General features: G+C 44.7%; 1 protein-coding gene across 1 annotated transcript in view; it reads right to left on the reverse strand.

The window, feature by feature from the left end:
* UFM1 (ubiquitin fold modifier 1) overlaps positions 1-19,992 on the reverse strand; it is a 66,916-nt gene that overhangs the window by 4,837 nt on the left and 42,087 nt on the right. Inside the window, exon 5 of the mRNA XM_073613283.1 lies at positions 14,326-14,358. Within this exon, the coding sequence (XP_073469384.1) occupies positions 14,326-14,358 (33 nt within the window). The remainder of the gene's footprint in view (positions 1-14,325; positions 14,359-19,992) is intronic.

Consider the following 19,992-nt stretch of genomic DNA (forward strand, 5'->3'; position numbering starts at 1 on the left):
ACACCAGAGAAAGAAAAAGCGCATAGGTGAAGGAGAACAATGGGCACCCAAAGAAGAGGGGAGGGAGAGTGTGGGGGATGATAAGGGCTCATCCCCGCACCATTGACAAAGCCCAGCTAACATGCAAGGTAAAAGATGCAAGAAGAGACAGGAATAGCAGGAGATGACAGTGTCCACAGCCATCAGGCATACCGACCTTGAGAGGGAGGATGATCCAAAAGAGGCAGCCCAGCAAGAAGCGTCCGTTCAGGCTCAGAGAGCGGTCCCAATTGGGGCCGCTAGAAGAGCTCCCCAACCCGGAAGTCAGATACGCACCGCCAGGGGCGGCGTCTGAAGTAGCCGGGTCTGTTTACCCGCACTGCGCAGGTGCACGAGGGCCGTGCTACTGCGCAAGCGCGCACTGACGTCAGAAGGATCGGTGTGATCCAAGACTGTGCAGTGCAAGCAGGATAACCTGCCAGGGTAAACACATGTCCACCGGGGGGAGAGAAGACAAGGGATACCACAACATACCAGAGCCGCTGAGAGGGAGGGGGGAAGAAGGGGGAAGGGGGGGAGCAAGTCTTCTGAACAGCAATAATGTAAAAAAATAGTTTAAATAAACATAACGCAAAAGCTAACAATTATTGATATGTAATAATTCACTTGAGATAAATAACACCAGAAGTGTCACCAATCCTAAGATACAGGTGGATCATTGGCGTAGATGAAGTTGCATAGGAAAGATACATGGACACGATATGATAAGTAGGGGGGGGAGGGGGAGAGGGGGAGGAGAAAGGGGGGGAGGGAGAGGGGGAAAAAAGGGAAGGGGGAAGGGAAGATAAGGGAGGAAAGAAAGGGGGGGAAACGGGGAAGAAAGGGGTAAGGGGAAGGGAGGGGAGAGGGGGAGGGAAAAAGGAGAAGGGGGGGAGAACCATAGGGGGGAGGGGGAAGGGAAAAAGGGGGGGGAGAGGGAGGCCGGGGAAGGGGGAAGGAAAAAGGGTGGGGGAAGGTGGAGAGGAGGAAAGAGGGGAAGGGGGGGGAAAGGAGGTTGACTGCGACATCACAAAAAAAGATTTGTAGGATATCGTTTCGTTGAGGCCAGGGGGACACGTGGCATTCAGCCGTTGTATCCATAAGGTTTCCCTCTGAAGAACTGTACGATCCCAATCACCTCCCCTGGGATTGGGCTGCACCACCTCAAGGACTACAAATTGGACAACAGAATTGTCAAATCTATGGTATAATCCAATATGTCTACCAATTGTCATCAATTTACCATTCTCTGAGTAGTAGAGGTGGTCACCAATCCTCTGTCTTAATTCTTGAATGGTCTTTCCAATGTAAAAGGCTTTACAAATACATAACATCAAATAAACCACACCTCTGGTACCGCAGTCTGCAAAGGTTTGTGGGACAAAGAGTTCTCCATTTGGTAGGATGAATCGTTTCCCCTCACAAACCCAGAAACAGCGTGGGCAATCCCCACATCTAAATGTGCCCTTAGGTCCTATTCTAGGAGATTTTTCAGAGGTATAGTGGCTGGAAGTTGGTCCCGCAGGGAACATGCCCTGCGGAACATCACCTCCGGGGTAGACCGCACATGTTTACCTAGGATATGATGTTCAGCCAGATAATGCCAGTTGTTAGAATGTTTCAGAGTACATTATGGTGTGCTGAATATCTGGTGATGAACCTCACGGGGTCATTAGAGGAGGGGGGTTTTTTACGATTAAATAATAGAGAGTTGCAGGGGTGTGACAAAGCCCTATTGAATGCCTTTCTAAGGTTGGTAGAAGAGTATCCTCGCAGTAGAAGACGTTCACGTAACGCCTTGGCCTGAATCCTAAAATCGCTTTCCAGCGTACAGTTTCTGCGTAAACGCAGATATTGTGCATAAGGTATGCTGCGCACCAAAGAACTAGGATGGGCGCTGGTAGCATACAGTAGAGTGTTGCTAGCCGTAGGTTTACAGTATAAGTCCGTACCAAGGGTGCCGTCTTGTTGTTTGATATTAAGATCTAGGAATGAAATCTGATCAGAGTCAATTTTAAAAGGTGAACTTAAGATTCAGGTTGTCGATATCCAACTCATGGAGGAAGTTCAAGAGTTTCTCTTTCGATCCCGTCCATACTAGAAATAAGTCGTCAATGAAACAAAACCATAGTAAGATGTCATCTAGAAATTCTGTGTATCTATCATCCGAGTGGACAAGCCTTTCCCAACCACCAAGGTAGAGATTTGCGTAAGCTGGAGCGCATGATGTCCCCATGGCCACTCCTTGGATTTGTAGGAACAATTGGTTGTTAAAGGTGAAATAATTTTTAGTTAGAATGAATTGTAATAATGCAAGAACAAAATGATTGAGAGGCCATGTGGTCGTGTCTTGCTCAAAGAGAAAGGAACCAGCCGTCCGTACGCCCTGCTCGTGGGGGATACTAGAGTAAAGCGCCTCAATATCAACTGCCACGAGCAGGGCGTCCGGAGGGATCTGAATTCCCTCGAGGCGCTGCAACATGGGGCATCAGAAACGCGTCAACGAACTTACTGGCGTTAAAGAACCTATCCCAGAGACAATGGGCCTTCCTGGGGGAGTACGAACATTTTTGTGAGTCTTGGGAAGGGAATAAAAGGTGGGGACACGGGGAAATTTGGGGATCGGGAACTCCAGCGTATCTTTGTCAATGAGGCCTGAGAAGAAGGCCTCAGTGTAAAGAGTCTGGAGTTCCTGTGCAAAGGACGACACATGGGATTGGGTGATGGATTGGTACCAGTTATGGTTGTTGAGAATGGCCAAGCACATGGATTGGTATTGGTTATGTGTCATGAGAATGATATTGCCGCCTTTATCAGACTGTTTAATGACGACATCGGGACGTCTCTGCAAAGATTTGAGTGCTTCAATTTGACCGGGGCTGAGGTTAGAAGAGAATTCAGGTCATTGTTGTTTTTTTAAGGTCTCTTATAGTGGCTTGAAGAAAGGCCCAAATCTCTGGGCAAGTGTTCAGGTCTACGTGACCGCAAACGAAAGGATTTGGTTGTAATCCTTGATTGGATGTGACGGTATGACCAGAAACATTAGGTGGGAGCGCATGGTGAGAGGGGGTCCCCGGAGGGAGAGCTCCCTGAGGGGAACCGGTTGAAGACCAGGCAACCAAGGAAGAGTCCGGATCCCCAGTATCCCCCTCGTCATACAGGAGCATGAGATCACGGAGCGGCCGAAACTACTCCATACTGAAGCGTCTGGTACGCTCCGTGAGCTCACGCTCCAAGGTATGGTTAGTACGATCAGTGTCAAAAATAAATCGGTACGTGAGATTGCGTGCGAACAAATATAGGTCCTTTATAGTCTCGGTGACTTTGAGAGCATCGAGGGGGCAAAAGCCTAGACCCAACTGTAATAGCAAAATTTCCTCATTGGTCACCATATAAGGAGTGAGTGAGATTTATAATGTTGAAGTTGGTGTCACATGGGAAGTGTTTTGTGAGGGTTGTGTGGGTTTCAGAACATAAGTGCCTAGGTTGCCCTGTTGCTTCTTTAGATCTAAAAAAATTAGATCTTCGTTGATCTTGGTATACTTGTTTGTCATAAGGGCTGAACTGAGAACTTTTGGAATGGTGCCATGTAGTGACCATGGAGTGACCCACAGCCCCTTCCAAAGGGGTAGTGGTGTCAGTTGCAGTTTGTGTGTGTGTGTCTGTGTGTGTGTGTGTGTGTGTGTGTGTGTGGGGGGGGGGGGGGGGCGTGCAGATTTAGGGCCTTTGGGGCCTTTCTTATCCTTTTTAGGATTAGCTGGTGGAGTACCTCCACCGAAACGTAGTCTTTTTCGCGAGGAATTACTAGCTGGTGTAGCATTGGAACAAGCATTACTCTGGAGGAAAAGAGTAGAGGATAGAGATGAATCAGATTCAGTATCTATAGTAGAGTTCCTAGTAGTATTAGTCCGGGGGGGACCCCTTCTACCTGGGTTCCTCCCGGACCAATGGTATGCAAGGCCCTCAGTGAAGGCTGTTCTATCTTTACTAAATTTGGTTTGTTTTTTGACAATAATGTCTTTATTCATTATCTCTAAACGCTCTTTAAGCTCTTTCCACTTCGTTTTAAATGCTGTATTGTCAGCTAGATATTAGTCAGGAATAGGAATAGTCAGAGTTGAGACGTTCAATGTCACTGTCGAGAGTAGTCATATCCTGGGTGTACTGGGTAATAAGTAGTCTTATTAAATCAAGACTACATTTGGTTAAAATATTTTCCCACATTTTTTTAAAATAGACCGATGGATCTTTTATGGTGGGGAAGATTTGACTTCTCAGGCCGAGGGGGCAGATGTTTTCGGTGACATACATTTTGAAATATTCGATGTGCCAATGCAGATGTGACTTACGTTTCAGCAAACTGAACATCTTAGCAAAGAACGTTTTGATGTCTTCCTCAATTTTGTGATCATTTAAACATGCCATTTTAAGGTTAGTCATAAAGCCTACTCAATCGGTGCCCAGGACGTCCACAGCTACATTCATCTAAGGTAAAATGACCCTAGTGTATTGAGGTGACAGAAAATAATAGAAAGCGTTAATCAAAAACAATCGTAGACAAGGGTAAAGATAGAGGCACTCAAAGGGAAGGGGGAGAGCATCAATCGATGTTGCCATCCATCAAAAAAGTGCAACAAGAATGGGTGTATTATGCACCCTGTGTATATCATGAAGAATGAGTATAGCCTCAATTAAATCAATAATGATAAAATTCAAAGATTAGTGCCATCATCCCGGTTAGACAGACTGAAGAAATATAGGAGTGGAGGCAGTTGCTGCCACTTGCCGAACCGCGCATACACACCTACGAGTTGGAGGTTGGGACTATCTCGGCACTTGTTAGTAACATGCGATTGAGAAGAAATAAATAAAAAGAGTATAAACTTTAATAATTACAAAACACTTTTGCAAACTAGTACATACATAACATACTAAAACAAATTAAATACACTGCACTTAACACAAACGTTAACGGATGAAACCGTAAAGTTTCTTGTCGAGAGGGGTATCTAAGATTGTTTCCTCAACCGGTTTCGCGGTTAAAACCGCTTCTTCGGGAGGGATAGGTCTAAAAATAATTAATAAACTTTAATATAGACAAGGTAAAAAATACAGCAAAAGAAAATAATAAGCACGATACAAAAATAATAACAAAATAGAAGACTGGCTCACCAACTCAGACGGATTCAATGGGACAGTAGGACCCCATACAAATCCCCCCCACGGCGGACACGGGGGATTGTGGACAGGTTCTGGTTAATAAATAAAACCATAAGTATGTGGAAATTGAAAAGTTAGGGGGGTGCTCACCCGGGTGCAATAAATGGAAGACTCGGTCGGGAAGATAAGGTGATAGAGAAGAATAAGAAGGGGGGAAAAAGTAGGAATTGAAATTAGATAAGTGGAAAAGGAGGGAGGAGTGGGGGCGACACGCAGAAGGGGGGAAAGGGAAGAGGAGGGGTGGGAAAGGGAGTGATGGGCAAGGAAGGGAAGGGGGGGGGGGGATGAGCAAGGAGGAGGGGGGGAAGAGGAGGGGGGATGGGGAGGGGGGGGACAGGGAGAGGAAGGGAGAGGAAGGAAAGAAAAGAAACTCCCAAACTCACCCTAGACATCCGATGGTCAAGATGGTAAGTAGAGATGTGAGCACTCACCAGTAGTTGGCTAATCAGTAGTGATGCAAGGGCTGCCTATGTCAGGATATCATGTATAGTATTGGTAAGTAATTGAGAGTGGTCCCAAAAAAACCCCAAAAAAACCGACAGATAAATAATCAGGTTTTAGGGTTGCAGTAAAGCAGGACCAGGTACCACTCATTGTACCTGGTCCTGCTTTACTGCAACCCTAAAACCTGATTTATGTGTCGGTTTTTTTTTTTTTTTTTGGGACCACTCTCAATTTCTTACCAATACTATACATGATATCCTGACATAGGCAGCCCTTGCATCACTACTGATTAGCCAACTACTGGTGAGTGCTCACATCTCTACTTGTTTTAACGTTGTATGTTCTTGACCACCGGATGTCTAGGGTGAGTTTTTTTTTTCTTTCCCTCCTCTCCCTGTCCCCCCCCTTCCCCATCCCCCCCCCTTGCTCATTCCCCCCCTTCCCTTCCTTCCCCACACCTCCTCTCCCCCCCCTTCTGTGTGTCCCCCTGTTGCCCCCCCCCCTCCTTTTCCACTTATCTAATTTCAATTCCTACTTTTTCCCCCCTTCTTATTTTTCTCTATCACCTTATCTTCCCGACCGAGACTTCCATTTATTGCACCCGGGTAAGCACCCCCCTAACTTTTCAATTCCCACATACTTATGGTTTTATTTATTAACCAGAACCTGTCCACAATCCCCCGTGTCTGCCGTGGGGGGATTTGTACGGGGTCCTACTGTCCCATTGAATCCGTCTGAGTTGGTGAGCCAGTCTTCTATTTTGTTATTATTTTTGTATCGTGCTTATTATTTTCTTTTGCTGTATTTTTTACCTTGTCTAAATTAAAGTTTATGAAATATTTTTAGACCTATCCCTCTTGAAGAAGCGGTTTTAACCACGAAACCGGTTGAGGAAACAATCTTAGATACCCCTCTCGACAAGAAACTTTACGGTTTCATCCGTTAACGTTTGCGTTAAGTGCGGTGTATTTCATTTGCTTTAGTATGCTATGTATGTACTAGTTTGCAAATGTGTTTTGTAATTATTAAAGTTTATACTCTCTTTATTTGTTTCTTCTCAATCGCATGTTACTAACAAGTGCCGAGATAATTCCAACCTCCAACTCGTAGGTGTGTATGCGCGGTTAGGACTGCGGTTAGCAACTGCCTCCACTCCTATATTTCTTCAGTCTGGTAGTTCTTATTGGGACAAACCAATACGGTTTTCTGACAGTTAGGTTAGTTTCACACTGAGGCGCTTTACAGGCATTTTGGCACTAAAAATAGCACCTCTCCTGTCACTCCAGTGTGAAAGCCCAAGTGCTTTCACACTGGAGCGGTGCGCTTGCAGGAAGTTAAAAAAAAGTCCTGCAAGCAGCATCTTTGGGGTGATTTGGGAGCGGTGTAGGAAGTTCAAGGAAGCAGCACTGACAGAGAGCATTAACCACTTCCCGCCCAAGGTCATCATATGACATCCTGGACTTTGAGTGGTGATATCTGAATGAGGCCTGCGGCGTTTACCATAGAGAATACCTCGGACCAGATGGTCCCTAGCAATCTCTATGACCTCCGGAGGCCAGGCGTGACGTTATGACGTCACGCTTGCCCGAAGCAGATGTAAACACTGCTGTTTTTTTACCTGGCAAGGCTGAGATTTCTTTTTTTTTTTCATCTCAGGCTTTCCAAGCTAGAGGAGAGATCTGGGGTCTTATAGACCCAAGATCTCCCTGTAAACAGGATCTGTCATGCCCTATTCCTATTACAAGGGATATTTACATTCCTTGTAATAAGAATTAAAATAATTAAAAAAAAAAAAAAAAAACCTTTAAATATGATTACTATTACTAGCTATACCATGACCTATATAAATGAGACTAGCATTTGTAATTGCATTGTTTATGCAGTAACCATACAGCAAAGTCACCACACAACAACCAAACACATGCATGGGTGCCATATTCATTAACACCAATATTCATTTCTTTCATTTAATCTTTTTTATCAAGGATGATGATTCCTCCGCACTTGTCCGTTGGTCATTTAACCAATTCCTTATTAGCACACAATGAATCGATACCTCTCTCTAGGTCTTTTTTCATCTTAACGTGTTTCAACTTCATATTGTCCAAATCCCTCAACACCACGTCTCTGAAAACCTTCAATGAGGGAGCAAGAGCTCCCGGGGGATTAAACAGTGACGAGTTAGAAAGGCCAGAAGTTGATATTCAATGGACGTTGCCCTATTGCCTTTGATGGGATTGGTAATCAGATATCTTTGGATGTTTAGTTTACGCACATACTTATGGACATCCATGAAGGTCTGAAATTTGCTCAAACTTTTAGGTGGAGCAAACTTCGGACCCTTGTCCAATAGCCTTACTTCAGAGTCAGTCAACACCTGGGAACTGAGATTAAAAATCCCAGTTCCCTTTAGGTCCTTTTCCTTTTTGAAATGAACACGCCTCCCCCCTCTAGTTCCTCTCTTAGCTCTTGGTTGGACCTGGGAAAACCCCACGTCTGATGACCCTGGTTATCACTGGCAGTTCAATCCTGGTGTTCCACATAGTTGGGACTGTATTGAATTGGCTGGGTCCATCTATTGGGCCCCCCATATCCCTCAAGGGGAAGAAATTGTTCTGAACTGGATTTTTATAATCATACTCTGCTGATTGGTCTGGGCAGGAGTTCGATAGGGTGGAGGGCCCTGTCTCTGGCCACCTAGAGGGGGGGAGACATTCGTCATACCAGTCCACTCATAGAAGTCAGGGGAGTAATAGGGGTAACAACCATGGAATGGTCCCCCCTCCCTCGACATATGGTCATGGCCAACATCAAAATTGGAATCATGGCCCTCCACGTGTTCAGGGTCAAGGTTGGGTCCAGGGTCCACCACCAGCCCGAGGTCAGAGTCAGCAGCCTCCACCCTATCAAGCTCCTGCCCAGACCAATCAGCAGGGATATGGCCCTAATCGGATATGGACATAATGGTGGCCCATATGACCCGGTCGTTCACTATAATGGGGAGTATGATAAAATTGAGTATGATTATAACATTCCCGTTCAGAACAATTTCTTCTCCTTGAGGGATATGGGGGGCCCAATAGATGGACCCAGCCATCCTAGAACCAACTATGGTGGCATTGGGGGACATCAAAATAGTTCATACGGTCCCAACTATGTGGAACACCAGGATAGAAGTGCCATTGATAACTAGGGTCATCAGACGTGGGGTTTTCCCAGGTCCAACCAAGCCGTCAAAAGAGCCGTAGAGCTAAGAGAGGAACTAGGAGGGGAGGGGGGTGTGTTCAATCCAAAAAGGAAAAGGACCTAAAGAGAACTGGGATTTTTAATCTCAGTTCCCAGGTGTTGACTGACTCTGAAGTAAGGTTATCGGACAAGGGTCTGAAGTTTGCTCCACCTAAAAGTTTAAGCAAATTTCAGACCTACATGGATGTCCATAAGTATGTGCGTAAACTAAGCATCCAAAAAGGTATCTGATTACTAATCCCATCAAGGGCAATAGGGCAACGTCCATTGAATATCAACATTCTGGCCTCTCTAACTCGTCACTGTTTAACCCCCAGGGGCTCTTGCTCCCTCATTGAGGGTTTTCAGAGACATGGTGTTGAGGGATTTGGACAATATGAAGTTGAAACACGTTAAGATGAAAAAAGACCTAGAGAGAGGTATTGATTTATTATGTGCTAATAAGGAATTGGTTATATGACCAGCAGACAAGGGCGGAGGAATCATCATCCTTGATAAAAAAAGATTACATGAAAGAAATGAATAGGATAGTAGGGGATGTGGATACATACACTCCTCTGTCCTCCAATCCTGGTAGGAGATACAAGAAGGAACTTGAGAGTATTGCTCAGAAAGGCTTTGATCAAAACATTCTAAATAAGGAGAGGGTATTCCGCCCGTGCCATAGGACGACGCCAGACTAGTGGCGAAACGCATCGGCGAGCGACGTGCTGACGTCACCGCGCTCTTCACGTCCTGATTGTATGAGCGTTTGGATTGTTTGCCGGCCGGCCTCATTTTTTATTGGAATTCTGTATACGCGATACTGCTTTTTTATTAATAAACAACTATCTGGTTTTACCTATGGCGATTTTCCCTCCTTTTTTTCCTGAGCTGACATCGCCTCTTACATCGTGTGTTGTCCTGCAAGCTGTGCCTCTAATCACCTTCCGGATTGAATGGCTTGACCAGACACCTAAAGTCCTTGGAGGAAAAGGCCCTGGGTAGGTATTAGCCACAGGTGTCTAAACTTGTGCAGCTGGTAAGTGTGCACTCTATGGGGTGATGGATTGACTCAGTTCATTTCTTAAAGTCACATGATTTCCATTAAACCTTCACTGTTTGTCCATCTTCCATTGGAGGAACCTTCAAAGTTTCAGTGTTCACTGGAGGACTTTACATAAGTTACACGACTCAATGTTTGGGACTTATATTCTAATATGATTTTTTTACATTTATTTTTTTTTCTATATTTGGGTAATATGTCACTTTTAAGAGCGCAGCTTATTTTTACTTATTAAAACAAATATTTACAATGAAACATAAGCATTAAAGGGAATTTAAAACATCACATTATCGTATTAGGCAAGCTCCAAATTCATTTTTATTTTCATCTTCACATAGGATATAGAAATGCAAAGCTTGATAAATAAGCATATATCTACAGGCAATTATCTACCATATCTATATTCTACAATACCAACTAAAAATGCTAACATTTCTCATTTAACTTTCCAAGCAATTATAATTACTATGGTATGCAAAGACAACAGTTGTACTGGGGAAGATTATGAACAAAAACGTATTTTATTGCAATGACTGTACCTTTTCTTTTGAGAACAAAAATACAATCCGTTACAGTACATTTAATAGTGGGCAGGTTCATTATGGAATTAAATGACAGGTATATTAATTACCCAGCAAGAAGCCTGAATTAATTGGTTTATGCATGTTGAAATTACATCTTCATTTTAAGCTGATCTGCAGGGCCATTTACCCACTGTTGCTAGGCTGCACCCTGTTGCCGAAAGTAAATATTTAATAGAAATATGCAGAAACCATCAGGAGGAATTTTAAATTATCCAAGATCAGAAGGTCTAAAATTAATTTTCCCAACTAGTGGGTTCAGGGAAATAGAGTCGGCTAAAGTCAATTACCATGTCCTCCAACAAGCGACAAAAAGTATACAATTCTACACACATGAGTAATTGAATGTGCTTGTCTTAATTTATCCAATATTAGTTTTCATTTATTACTGGCAACACACACGTGTACACTACGCCTCTATTAAGACAAATTAATGACCCCTGTTGCATTACTGATAAGAGGAAAACCATGGCAGTTCACTCCAAGAGCCACTAGCACATAAACAATGCCTGTTGCTTGACTTATTGAATAGATAGAATACCAAAACGTGTATATATGATATTAAGAACCAGTCAGTTCTAAAAAGGCCGACAGGCTGCACCTGAATTCCAAGATCTTCCGCCTATTACAATCATCCCATGGAGAGTCTACGTCTATGAAAGATTCTTTATTTGCTGCACAATATGGAGAATGCATGATGGCGGAGTGCACAAAGTCAAATGGTGAGATGTAAGAAATGTAAGAAGTCAGTTGGGAATTCAACTCCCAAACATAAAACGATAAACAGAGTTTTAGTTTTGAATGGACCGACCCTTTAAATTAATATCACCAACAGATCAAGATATTGTTCTATAACTCTCAGGACCCAGGGAGCTTAAAAAAATAAAAATAAAATAAAAAAGGCTCTGGCTTTAAGTTAACCACTTTAGTTTCAGGCCTTTTCTGGCACTTTGTTTACATGTAGCAAACAGTATTTTTTGCTAGAAAATTTCTTTGAACCCACAAACATTATATATTTTTTTACAGCAGAGGGTCTAGAGAATACATTGGTTGGTGTTGCACTAATACCATGTGACATAAAAAATTGCAACGGTTTTTCAAATGCTTTTTTTTTTTGGAAAAAGTACACTTTTTTGAATTTTAATGCAAAAAAACAAAAAAAAACAAACACAATACATAACCCAATTTTTTTTGGTAAAATATAAAAGATGACGTTACGTCGTGGGTAAATGAATACTAAACATGTCACACTTTTAAATTGGGCATGCCCCTGCAATGGCGACAAATGCCATAAATGTTACTATCCATAGGGGATGCTTTAAAAGCCTTTACAGGTTACCACATAAGATTTACACAGAAGGTCTCATGCTAGAATCACTGCCCATGATCTGACATTTGCGGCGATAATGTGCTTATTTTATTGTAAACATCCCATTTTTAATGTAAACATCCCTTGTGACAACAATAAGCATGTGACAGGTACTCGTTATGGAGATCTCAGATACTTACCCTCTTCCCTTAAAAGCATATGATCACACCAAGGTCGGTGTAATTAAATGTTTTTAATTTTTTTAAATGGCGGTGTTGATGTCCAGGGAAACCGGAAGTGACGCTTTCGAGTTCCTATATCAAAGAGGTGATCAAAGCCATTCTGTTCTTAGATTGCCTCTATGCGCAGGCTGGTTGAACAGAGCTACCGGTGGGATGGGAGATCCCAGGTAAAGCTGCAAAAGACAGCGGCACGCATCATCCCGGTATAACCACTTGAAGTCTAACAGTATACGGGTAAAAAAAAAAATAGGATATTTTACTTACCGTAAAATCCCTTCTGGAGTTCATTACAGGACACAGGAGAAGTATTCAGTTACACGGTTCCTCAACCTCCCCTCAGCAACATGCTAATGACCTTTTTAAATAAAAGCTTTCCTTTTTCAGGACATGCCTTATTTTAGACCCAGTGATGTCCTTACTGGGTCTCTGTGCCACATCATGGCTGGTGGAAAGAGCTGTACATAGCTTCCTGTAAACAGCAGACCACCCTAGGACACACCCAGATGTAATATTCCATATTCGAAAGAACTGAAATCCAATGAATGAGAGGTAGTGGGGCTAGCAATAGTAAGGCTGGGGAGAGAAGAAAAGGGCTAAATAATTCTAGGCATCCTCTAGCCAGGGAATGAGATGGGATCTATCTGACTTGCTGCAGCTACTAATGCACATTGTGTGAAGTAAAACTAGAGAAAGCAATTTCAGTACAGCAGAGGGGCCTGTACAACTGCAAGACTGATTTGAGTTCACATTTAGGGCCACCAACTTAGAGACCCACTTCAAAGAAGTGAAAGTGGCAAGAAAGGCAACCAGGGTGAGATCTCATGGGCACACTGGGTATGGGAGGAACAATGTGAGTGATACCTTGTGCGAAGGCCTTCACTAAGGAGTGAGAGGCAGTCACTGAAATAGAATAGTTAAAGCTGAGACGTGACCTTCAAGGGTACTCCATGCCAAATGTCGATCCAGACCAGAATGGAGAAAAGACATGGTTTGTCCCACAAAGAATTTGCTTGGACTGAACTTGCCTTACACCAGGAGAAATATGTCTTTCAAGTGCAATGGTAGACTTTGCGAGAAGTCTACTTCCTAGCCTTCAAGAGCATAGGGACGCACTAATCTGCGAGGCCATTAAAGCCAGAGAAGAGACCACAGAGAGTCTGCCAGAAGACTGAGGAAGTCCAAGATGGAGAGCAATCCGGTTTCACAGGAATGCCCTCCAGCTTGATTCTACGAAGTAGGTGAGGAATGTGTTTTAGCAATGAAAAGGCATAGACAATGTAGAACTGATCATAACATGCCAGGGCAAGTCTTGTCCTGCTAGTTAGATGTATGGGACAATCCAGAGACCAAGCTTGCTGTTCTCACACTGCCAAAAACTTGAGTTGCAATAGTCTGGAGTGAAACTGGGCATATGGAAATGAATTGGTCACCATCAGGCCCAAAACCTTCATGCAAAGTTGGAAAGCTCCTGGACTATAGTGTCCAAACAAAGGATTGGAGAGTCTAGTTTGTCCAGGGGAAGAAAGCCCTTGGACAGGGCCAAATTTAAGATTAGACCCAGATATTCAAACCAATGAGATGGTTCCAGAGTCGAATCTTGGAGGTTTAGAATCCACCCAAAACTCTGGGAGGTCTGCACAGTCTGTTGCATGTTGGCAGTCAGAGTCAACTGTTCACTCAGAAGAAAAGAGGGAATGCCCTGCATCTAAAACAGAGTCTAGTGTGCACAGAAAGCACATTACAGATCAGTTCCATTTCTTTACACTGGGAATCCTGCATCATGGCCTGCAGGGCTAAAACAAGGATTAGCCAGTACAGAACCTGCAAAAAGAAGCTCCAGAGTCTCTGCAGTAACTGTAGAAATAAAATTAAAAAAAAAAAATAAAAGTTTTGGTTCTCTCGGATGAGAGAAGACGCCCAGTCTACTAAGGCACAAGCAAAAAAACTGAGGTATGCTGGGAATGGTAGAGGTGATACTGGGCTGTCCTTACAGCTCCTAAAGGCAACAGCATAACCCCATGTACCCAAATACTTCTCCTGTGCCCCGTACTGTACAAATAAAGTTTAATGATATATTTGTGATACTATCCTGATTAATTTGTGGGGGAAGGGTGAAAACTACTGGAGTATGGTTTGATTTAAATCAATTTGTGATTACAGCTTTGTACAATTTACTTTGCAATATGTCTTCATTAAAAAAAAAAAAAAAAGTTTACTTACCAGCTGTCTGTGCTGGATTTAGCCCTACTCCATCTGTAGGATAAATTCAAATTGTTAAAAAAATACATTGAAATTAAACAAACATGCAATTAATGTTCTAAGAATTAAAATGATGGAAAACAGCTGCAACACTGACAGTTTTGAATTCTCTTTATTGCTGTGTAGCTTGTAGCTTGTGTAGCTTGTCAGAAATGCAGGCTTTGCTAGACATGCATTGTTCAAGAGCAATGATACGCAGTTACCCATAACATTTAGTCAGAAGCTAAATTAAATGCCTGCTCAACTAACCGTTTATAGGAAATCACCGAAGTCTGTAGTGTTTACATGCCCATACGCAAACATACCTCGGAACATAATTTAGTCAAGTGAAGATATAAAAATACGAATTAAGGTACATAATGTTATTTAGGGAGCTACAGTAGTACTAAACATTTCTTTGTGAATATGCTGGGCAATGTGGTTCACTGTTCTATTTAATTGCATTGTTTGTAATAGAACACAAAAAAGACAGACATCAAATACAAATTTCACTAATCGCTATAGGCTAAAAAAAAATGTAACATTCCTTTTGTCTACCAGCATTTCTTGGATAACCAAGACTAAAAGGTTAAATCTTCTGTCATGCTTTTTTCAGTCCTTTCTTCCATTCCTGGATACACAACATGAAGTGAGAGGAACTCTCTCCAATTTCAGGGAACAACCCATCTTAGTCAGATGTCACTTGGACAAGTATCCCCAGTGAAGGATTTCCTTTCCGTTTGTGTTCTTAGGACATGTATAATTTGGATTTCCCATTAGCTTCTGTCCCAGTGACAATGATAACCATTATAAGCAGAACGGGTCAAGTAAAGTAAGAACACAGCAAAATCGAAAAGACCCACATTTTTGGAGCACTTTGAATGCCAATCAAAGCAGCTATCACTGAATAAAATGGCTAACTTACAGTGCTGTACATACTGTTAAGTTTGTGCTACTTTGCTTCAGAATTATTAGCCCATGTTGCTTTACCACACTTTCGAAGCCTCCACAGAAGTCTATCATAGCACCTCCAGCAGTGGGCCTGTTTCGTAGGAATTTCATCTTGTATAAGAACAGTGTGAACAGCAAACTTTGACTAAGCATTTGCAGAGCTTTCAGCAAGCTTTGTTGAAGCTTTATAAAGTACTTTCTTTTTTGTACATCACGGGACACACGGGAACAGTAAGTCCCCCTCCCTATATAACCCCTCCCACACAGGGAGTATCTCAGTTTTTTTCGCCAGTGTCTAATGCCCCGTACACACGGTCGGACTTTGTTCGGACATTCCGACAACAAAATCCTAGGATTTTTTCCGACGGATGTTGGCTCAAACTTGTCTTGCATACACACGGTCACACAAAGTTATCGGAAAATCCGATCGTTCTAAACGCGGTGACGTAAAACACGTACGTCGGGACTATAAACGGGGCAGTGGCCAATAGCTTTCATCTCTTTATTTATTCTGAGCATGCGTGGCACTTTGTCCGTCGAAATTGTGTACACACGATCGGAATTTCCGACAACGGATTTTGTAGTCGGAAAATTTTATCTCCTGCTCTCCAAATTTGTGTGTCGGAAAATCCGATGGAAAATGTCCGATGGAGCCCACACACGGTCGGAATTTCCGACAACACGCTCCGATCGGACATTTTCCATCGGAAAATCCGACCGTGTGTACGGGGCATAAGGTGTTGGTCACAGTTAAGATGTGTGCTAAAGAAGCTCCCTGGAAAGGTCTGCAGGGTCAAGGAGCTGCACAATCGGATACATTCAAAGGCCACAATCAAAGGCTAAAGTGAATGGTACCCAAGCCTCGGTACGGAAGAACAAGGTTTTTGCCTTAACGCTTCTCTTTTAAGAGAGCTGGGCCCTGGGATCCAGCTCCTTGCTCACATTCTCATACCACAGGTTTTGTTCTGGCAGGGCGCTATACTGGTCCAAGGCAGTGGACCCCGTCCTTGAAGGTCTGGCATGACTCCAACCTGCCGTGATGGGTGAATATTTTGTGTCACTATAAGTATTCCAGTTTGTACCCTGCGGTGGAAATGGTAAGTTAAAATCCTGGGACATTCCTATGGACTTCTTTAAGTAGATGTTGTCTTGCCTGTATTTATATTTTCAACCATTTTTTAACATATGTAGTTTTAAACATCTCATGCTAGTCCCTATGGATAGCTGTGTCAAGCAGTAGCTGTGGAGGCTACTCGTAGCAGGAAGAAGGGGGGGAGAATCCAGGCATCGGTGAACTCACCCCCTCCCCCCCTCCGGGATTGCCATTGTGTACCACCGCACGCGCATGCACGAAGCGCTCCTCCTTCACAGTTGTGGATTGAGAGGTCGTCACAAGAGGGCGGGGCTCGGCGTCGCCGGCGTACACGTGGATCGGCGTGCACGCTTTCTCATGGCGCAGGCGCGGACCGGCGGCTTGTATAAGCCATTGTCGCGTACAGAGTGCTGGTTGAAGGAATGACACAGGCACAGTCCAAAGGCATGTAAGCGCTGGGTGATTGGCTACAGGCAATTCAGGCACATCTTGCATGTCATTGATAGCGGAATATTAACCATTGCTAAGACTGAGCTCAGCAATAGATGCATGATAATAGTACCTCTGCTTAGGACTATGTATTCTCAAAAGAGAGGGACAAAAACAGGGAGAAGGAGCGCAAAAGCGCAGCGGTCAGGGTCTGAGCACCCTAGTCATGCCTCCTTAAAGTCCTGAAGCGGCCGACCAGGCTAAGCCATTGGAGCCGTCAGGCATTGTAGCTACCTCCAACATTCCAGCCTCTGCCTATGTCACTAAAGATGATTTGGCTACAGCCCTGGCTGGTTTGGAAGGAAAGATAGCTAGTTTACTCGCATCCTCCTCCCAGGCTGGGAGGAAACGTGAAAGATCCCCTTCCCCTGCCCTGGACTCAGCATCTGCAGATCAGGAGTGGGTAGAGGATCCGGATGTGCCCCTGGGGGGCCCACTAGAGGGGCAGGAGGATGGTTCCTCATTTGAGGACTCTATCCCAGAGGATTCGATTTCAGCTTCACAGTCGCAAATGTTGTTAGTTAAATCACTCACTGAAACTATGCGTTTTTGTTATAAATTACCCGTAGCAGAGATGGCTGAAGCACCTTTCTCCTCTTTAGGTTCAATGAAGCCTCCTCAGGGTTCACATGCTTTTCTTATGCACCCATTGCTGGAACAGCTTATTTATGCTGACTGGGATCATCCAGATAGGAATTTTATTCCTCCTAAAAGATTCTCTCAAATTTATCCTATGGAGGAGAAATTTACTAAAAAATTGAGTTTGCCAGCAGTAGATGCGGCTGTTTCTTCTCCGAATAAGAGTCTTACTTCTCCAGTAGACAATGTTCAGGTGTTTAAGGATCCAGCAGATAAGAGACTGGATACATTGCTTAAAGCCTCATTTTCCATGGCTAGTGCAGTTGCACAGCCTGCAGTAGTGGCAATCGGCGTCTGTCAATCTCTTAATGACAAAGTAAAACAAGTCATCGAAGGGGAAGAGGTCCCGGATTTGGCAGAATTGCCCAGGGCTTTTTTGTTTGCGGTTGATGCTATTAAAGATTCTATTCATCAGGCATCTCGCCTTGCCCTTCTGTTAGTTCACATGTGCAGGATTTTGTGGCTTAAGCATTGGTCAGCAGAGTTGCCTTGTAAGAAGTTGCTGACTGGTTTTCCCTTTCATGGGGAACGATTATTTGGGGATGACTTGGATAAATATATCTGGTGGAAAAAGTACCCTTCTTCCAGTAAAAAGGAAGAGTAAGCATTTTTCTTTCACATGTTCTGCCTCTCCATTGCCAGGGGTAATGGCCTCCAGACAGTTACGACGGCCTCCGCCGTCAACTCCAAGAGGTATGCCTCAGAACCAAACACAGGGCCAGAAGAAGCCCTAGGGACAGAAGTCTACAAAGCAGATTCCCAAGGCCTCCTTATGAAGAGGAGCCCCCGCTAGATCAAGTTCTCAGGAGTCTGGCGGGAGGAAATCCAGGACAAATGGATCATCTCCACAGTGTCTCTGGGATACAAACTAGAGTTTCTGGAGTTTCCACCGTCTTGCTTTCTAAGATCAAGCATTCCCAAGGACCCAATAAACAGAAAGTCCTTGGGGGGCGTGTCCTCATGTGAGCGACGGCGGACGTTTTTACGAGCAGCACCGGGAATCCTGAGAATAATCCGTCGCCATCCATGCATCTAACCAATATTACAGAGCTAAAAAACCTACCAGCCCGCTCAGCTCAGTCCCCTGCAGTGTCCTGGGCCGGTTTTTTGGGGTAATTCTGCCCGTGGACGCCCAAGAAACGTGCCTCCAGACACCTGCGGCTGCCGCCATCTTGCCAGCCTGAGGCCTCCTGGGGAGACTAGATCCCAGCAATTACGGAGGTAAGGGACCACCATCCGTCCCCACCTGCCACCCATCCACCTATCTGGCGCAGTCCAGAGGCCAAGCCGAGTCTCGGGGACGTCAATGTTGGTTGTGGCCTGGTCCAACCTGTGAATCCCCGCTGTTTCCTGTGGCTGTTGCCCCGCGGGAGTGCACCGTGGCCGATCTGGCCTGGCTTCGGAGGCGTGGGTCTCCTCTCTGCATCTGCCCTGTCACCCATCCAAATCCATGCCATGGCCAACTATGCTGCCAAGTACTGCCTGTCTGAACTGGGGTATCCTGAGGCCCAGTGTCTCCAATCTGCTGCCTCTGACACCCTGTTCTGGGCCTTCCCTACACTGGCACTGCTAGCCCCACATCCTTACTACTGTGCCCCTGCCTGTGTGTCTGCTGTGAGGGGGGAGGATGCTGGTGCACACTGACTGCCTGTCCACATTGTGGAAGCCAGGGACTTGAGGCCTACGGCCAGCTTGGGTCGCATCTAGCCATCTACTGGACACCCATCCAGGCACGATCGATCAACCTCTATAGTGGTGTCCCTGGGTAAAATACCTAATGTCCTCCTCCAAAAAAGGGAAGAGGTACTCTAAAACCAATAAGACCAACACTCTGGTCCGGCTGCCACCGCCCGCCTCCCCGCAAGCGGATCACATACTGATCGGTCGGCTTCGGGTCCTGCTGGCCGATCTAGAAATGGAGCCTAGAGAGTCTCAGATGGCGGAGGGGTCGGCCTCACCGTCTCCAGATAGTACAGCCACGATCCTTGCTGCGATCGAGCAGAGTAGGAGCTCGCTGCTGGTGCGCGCACTGACCATCTTGCTGAGAAGTGCAACTTAATACGGAACGACCTCAACAAAATAAGAGGGAGAATGACCGAAACTGAAACCAAAGTGTCAGCCACTCAAGATCTTACAGCCACCCATGCCGCCTCCATCGCTGAGTTGGAGCGCACAGCACAGTCCCTTGTTGCAAAATCTGACGATGCTGAAAAGAGATTGAGGCGCAACAATATCAGAGTCCTGGGACTACCTGAGAGAGAAGAGGAGGATCACCCTGCTGAATTCGCAGGGGAGTTCTTTAAAACCCTCCTGGGCCTTACGGATGTCCCACCAACTTAAGTAGTTGGAAGGGCTCACCGGGTGCCCACGGGCCGTGCCATCCCAGGGAATCTTCCCCGCCCGTTTCTGATCCGCTTCCTCAACTACAGGGACAGGATCCTTTCCGAAGCCCGGAAACATCCTACTCTCAGATATGG

The sequence above is a fragment of the Aquarana catesbeiana genome, linkage group LG02 (assembly GCF_042186555.1).
Source record: "Aquarana catesbeiana isolate 2022-GZ linkage group LG02, ASM4218655v1, whole genome shotgun sequence".
Taxonomy (NCBI): domain Eukaryota; kingdom Metazoa; phylum Chordata; class Amphibia; order Anura; family Ranidae; genus Aquarana; species Aquarana catesbeiana.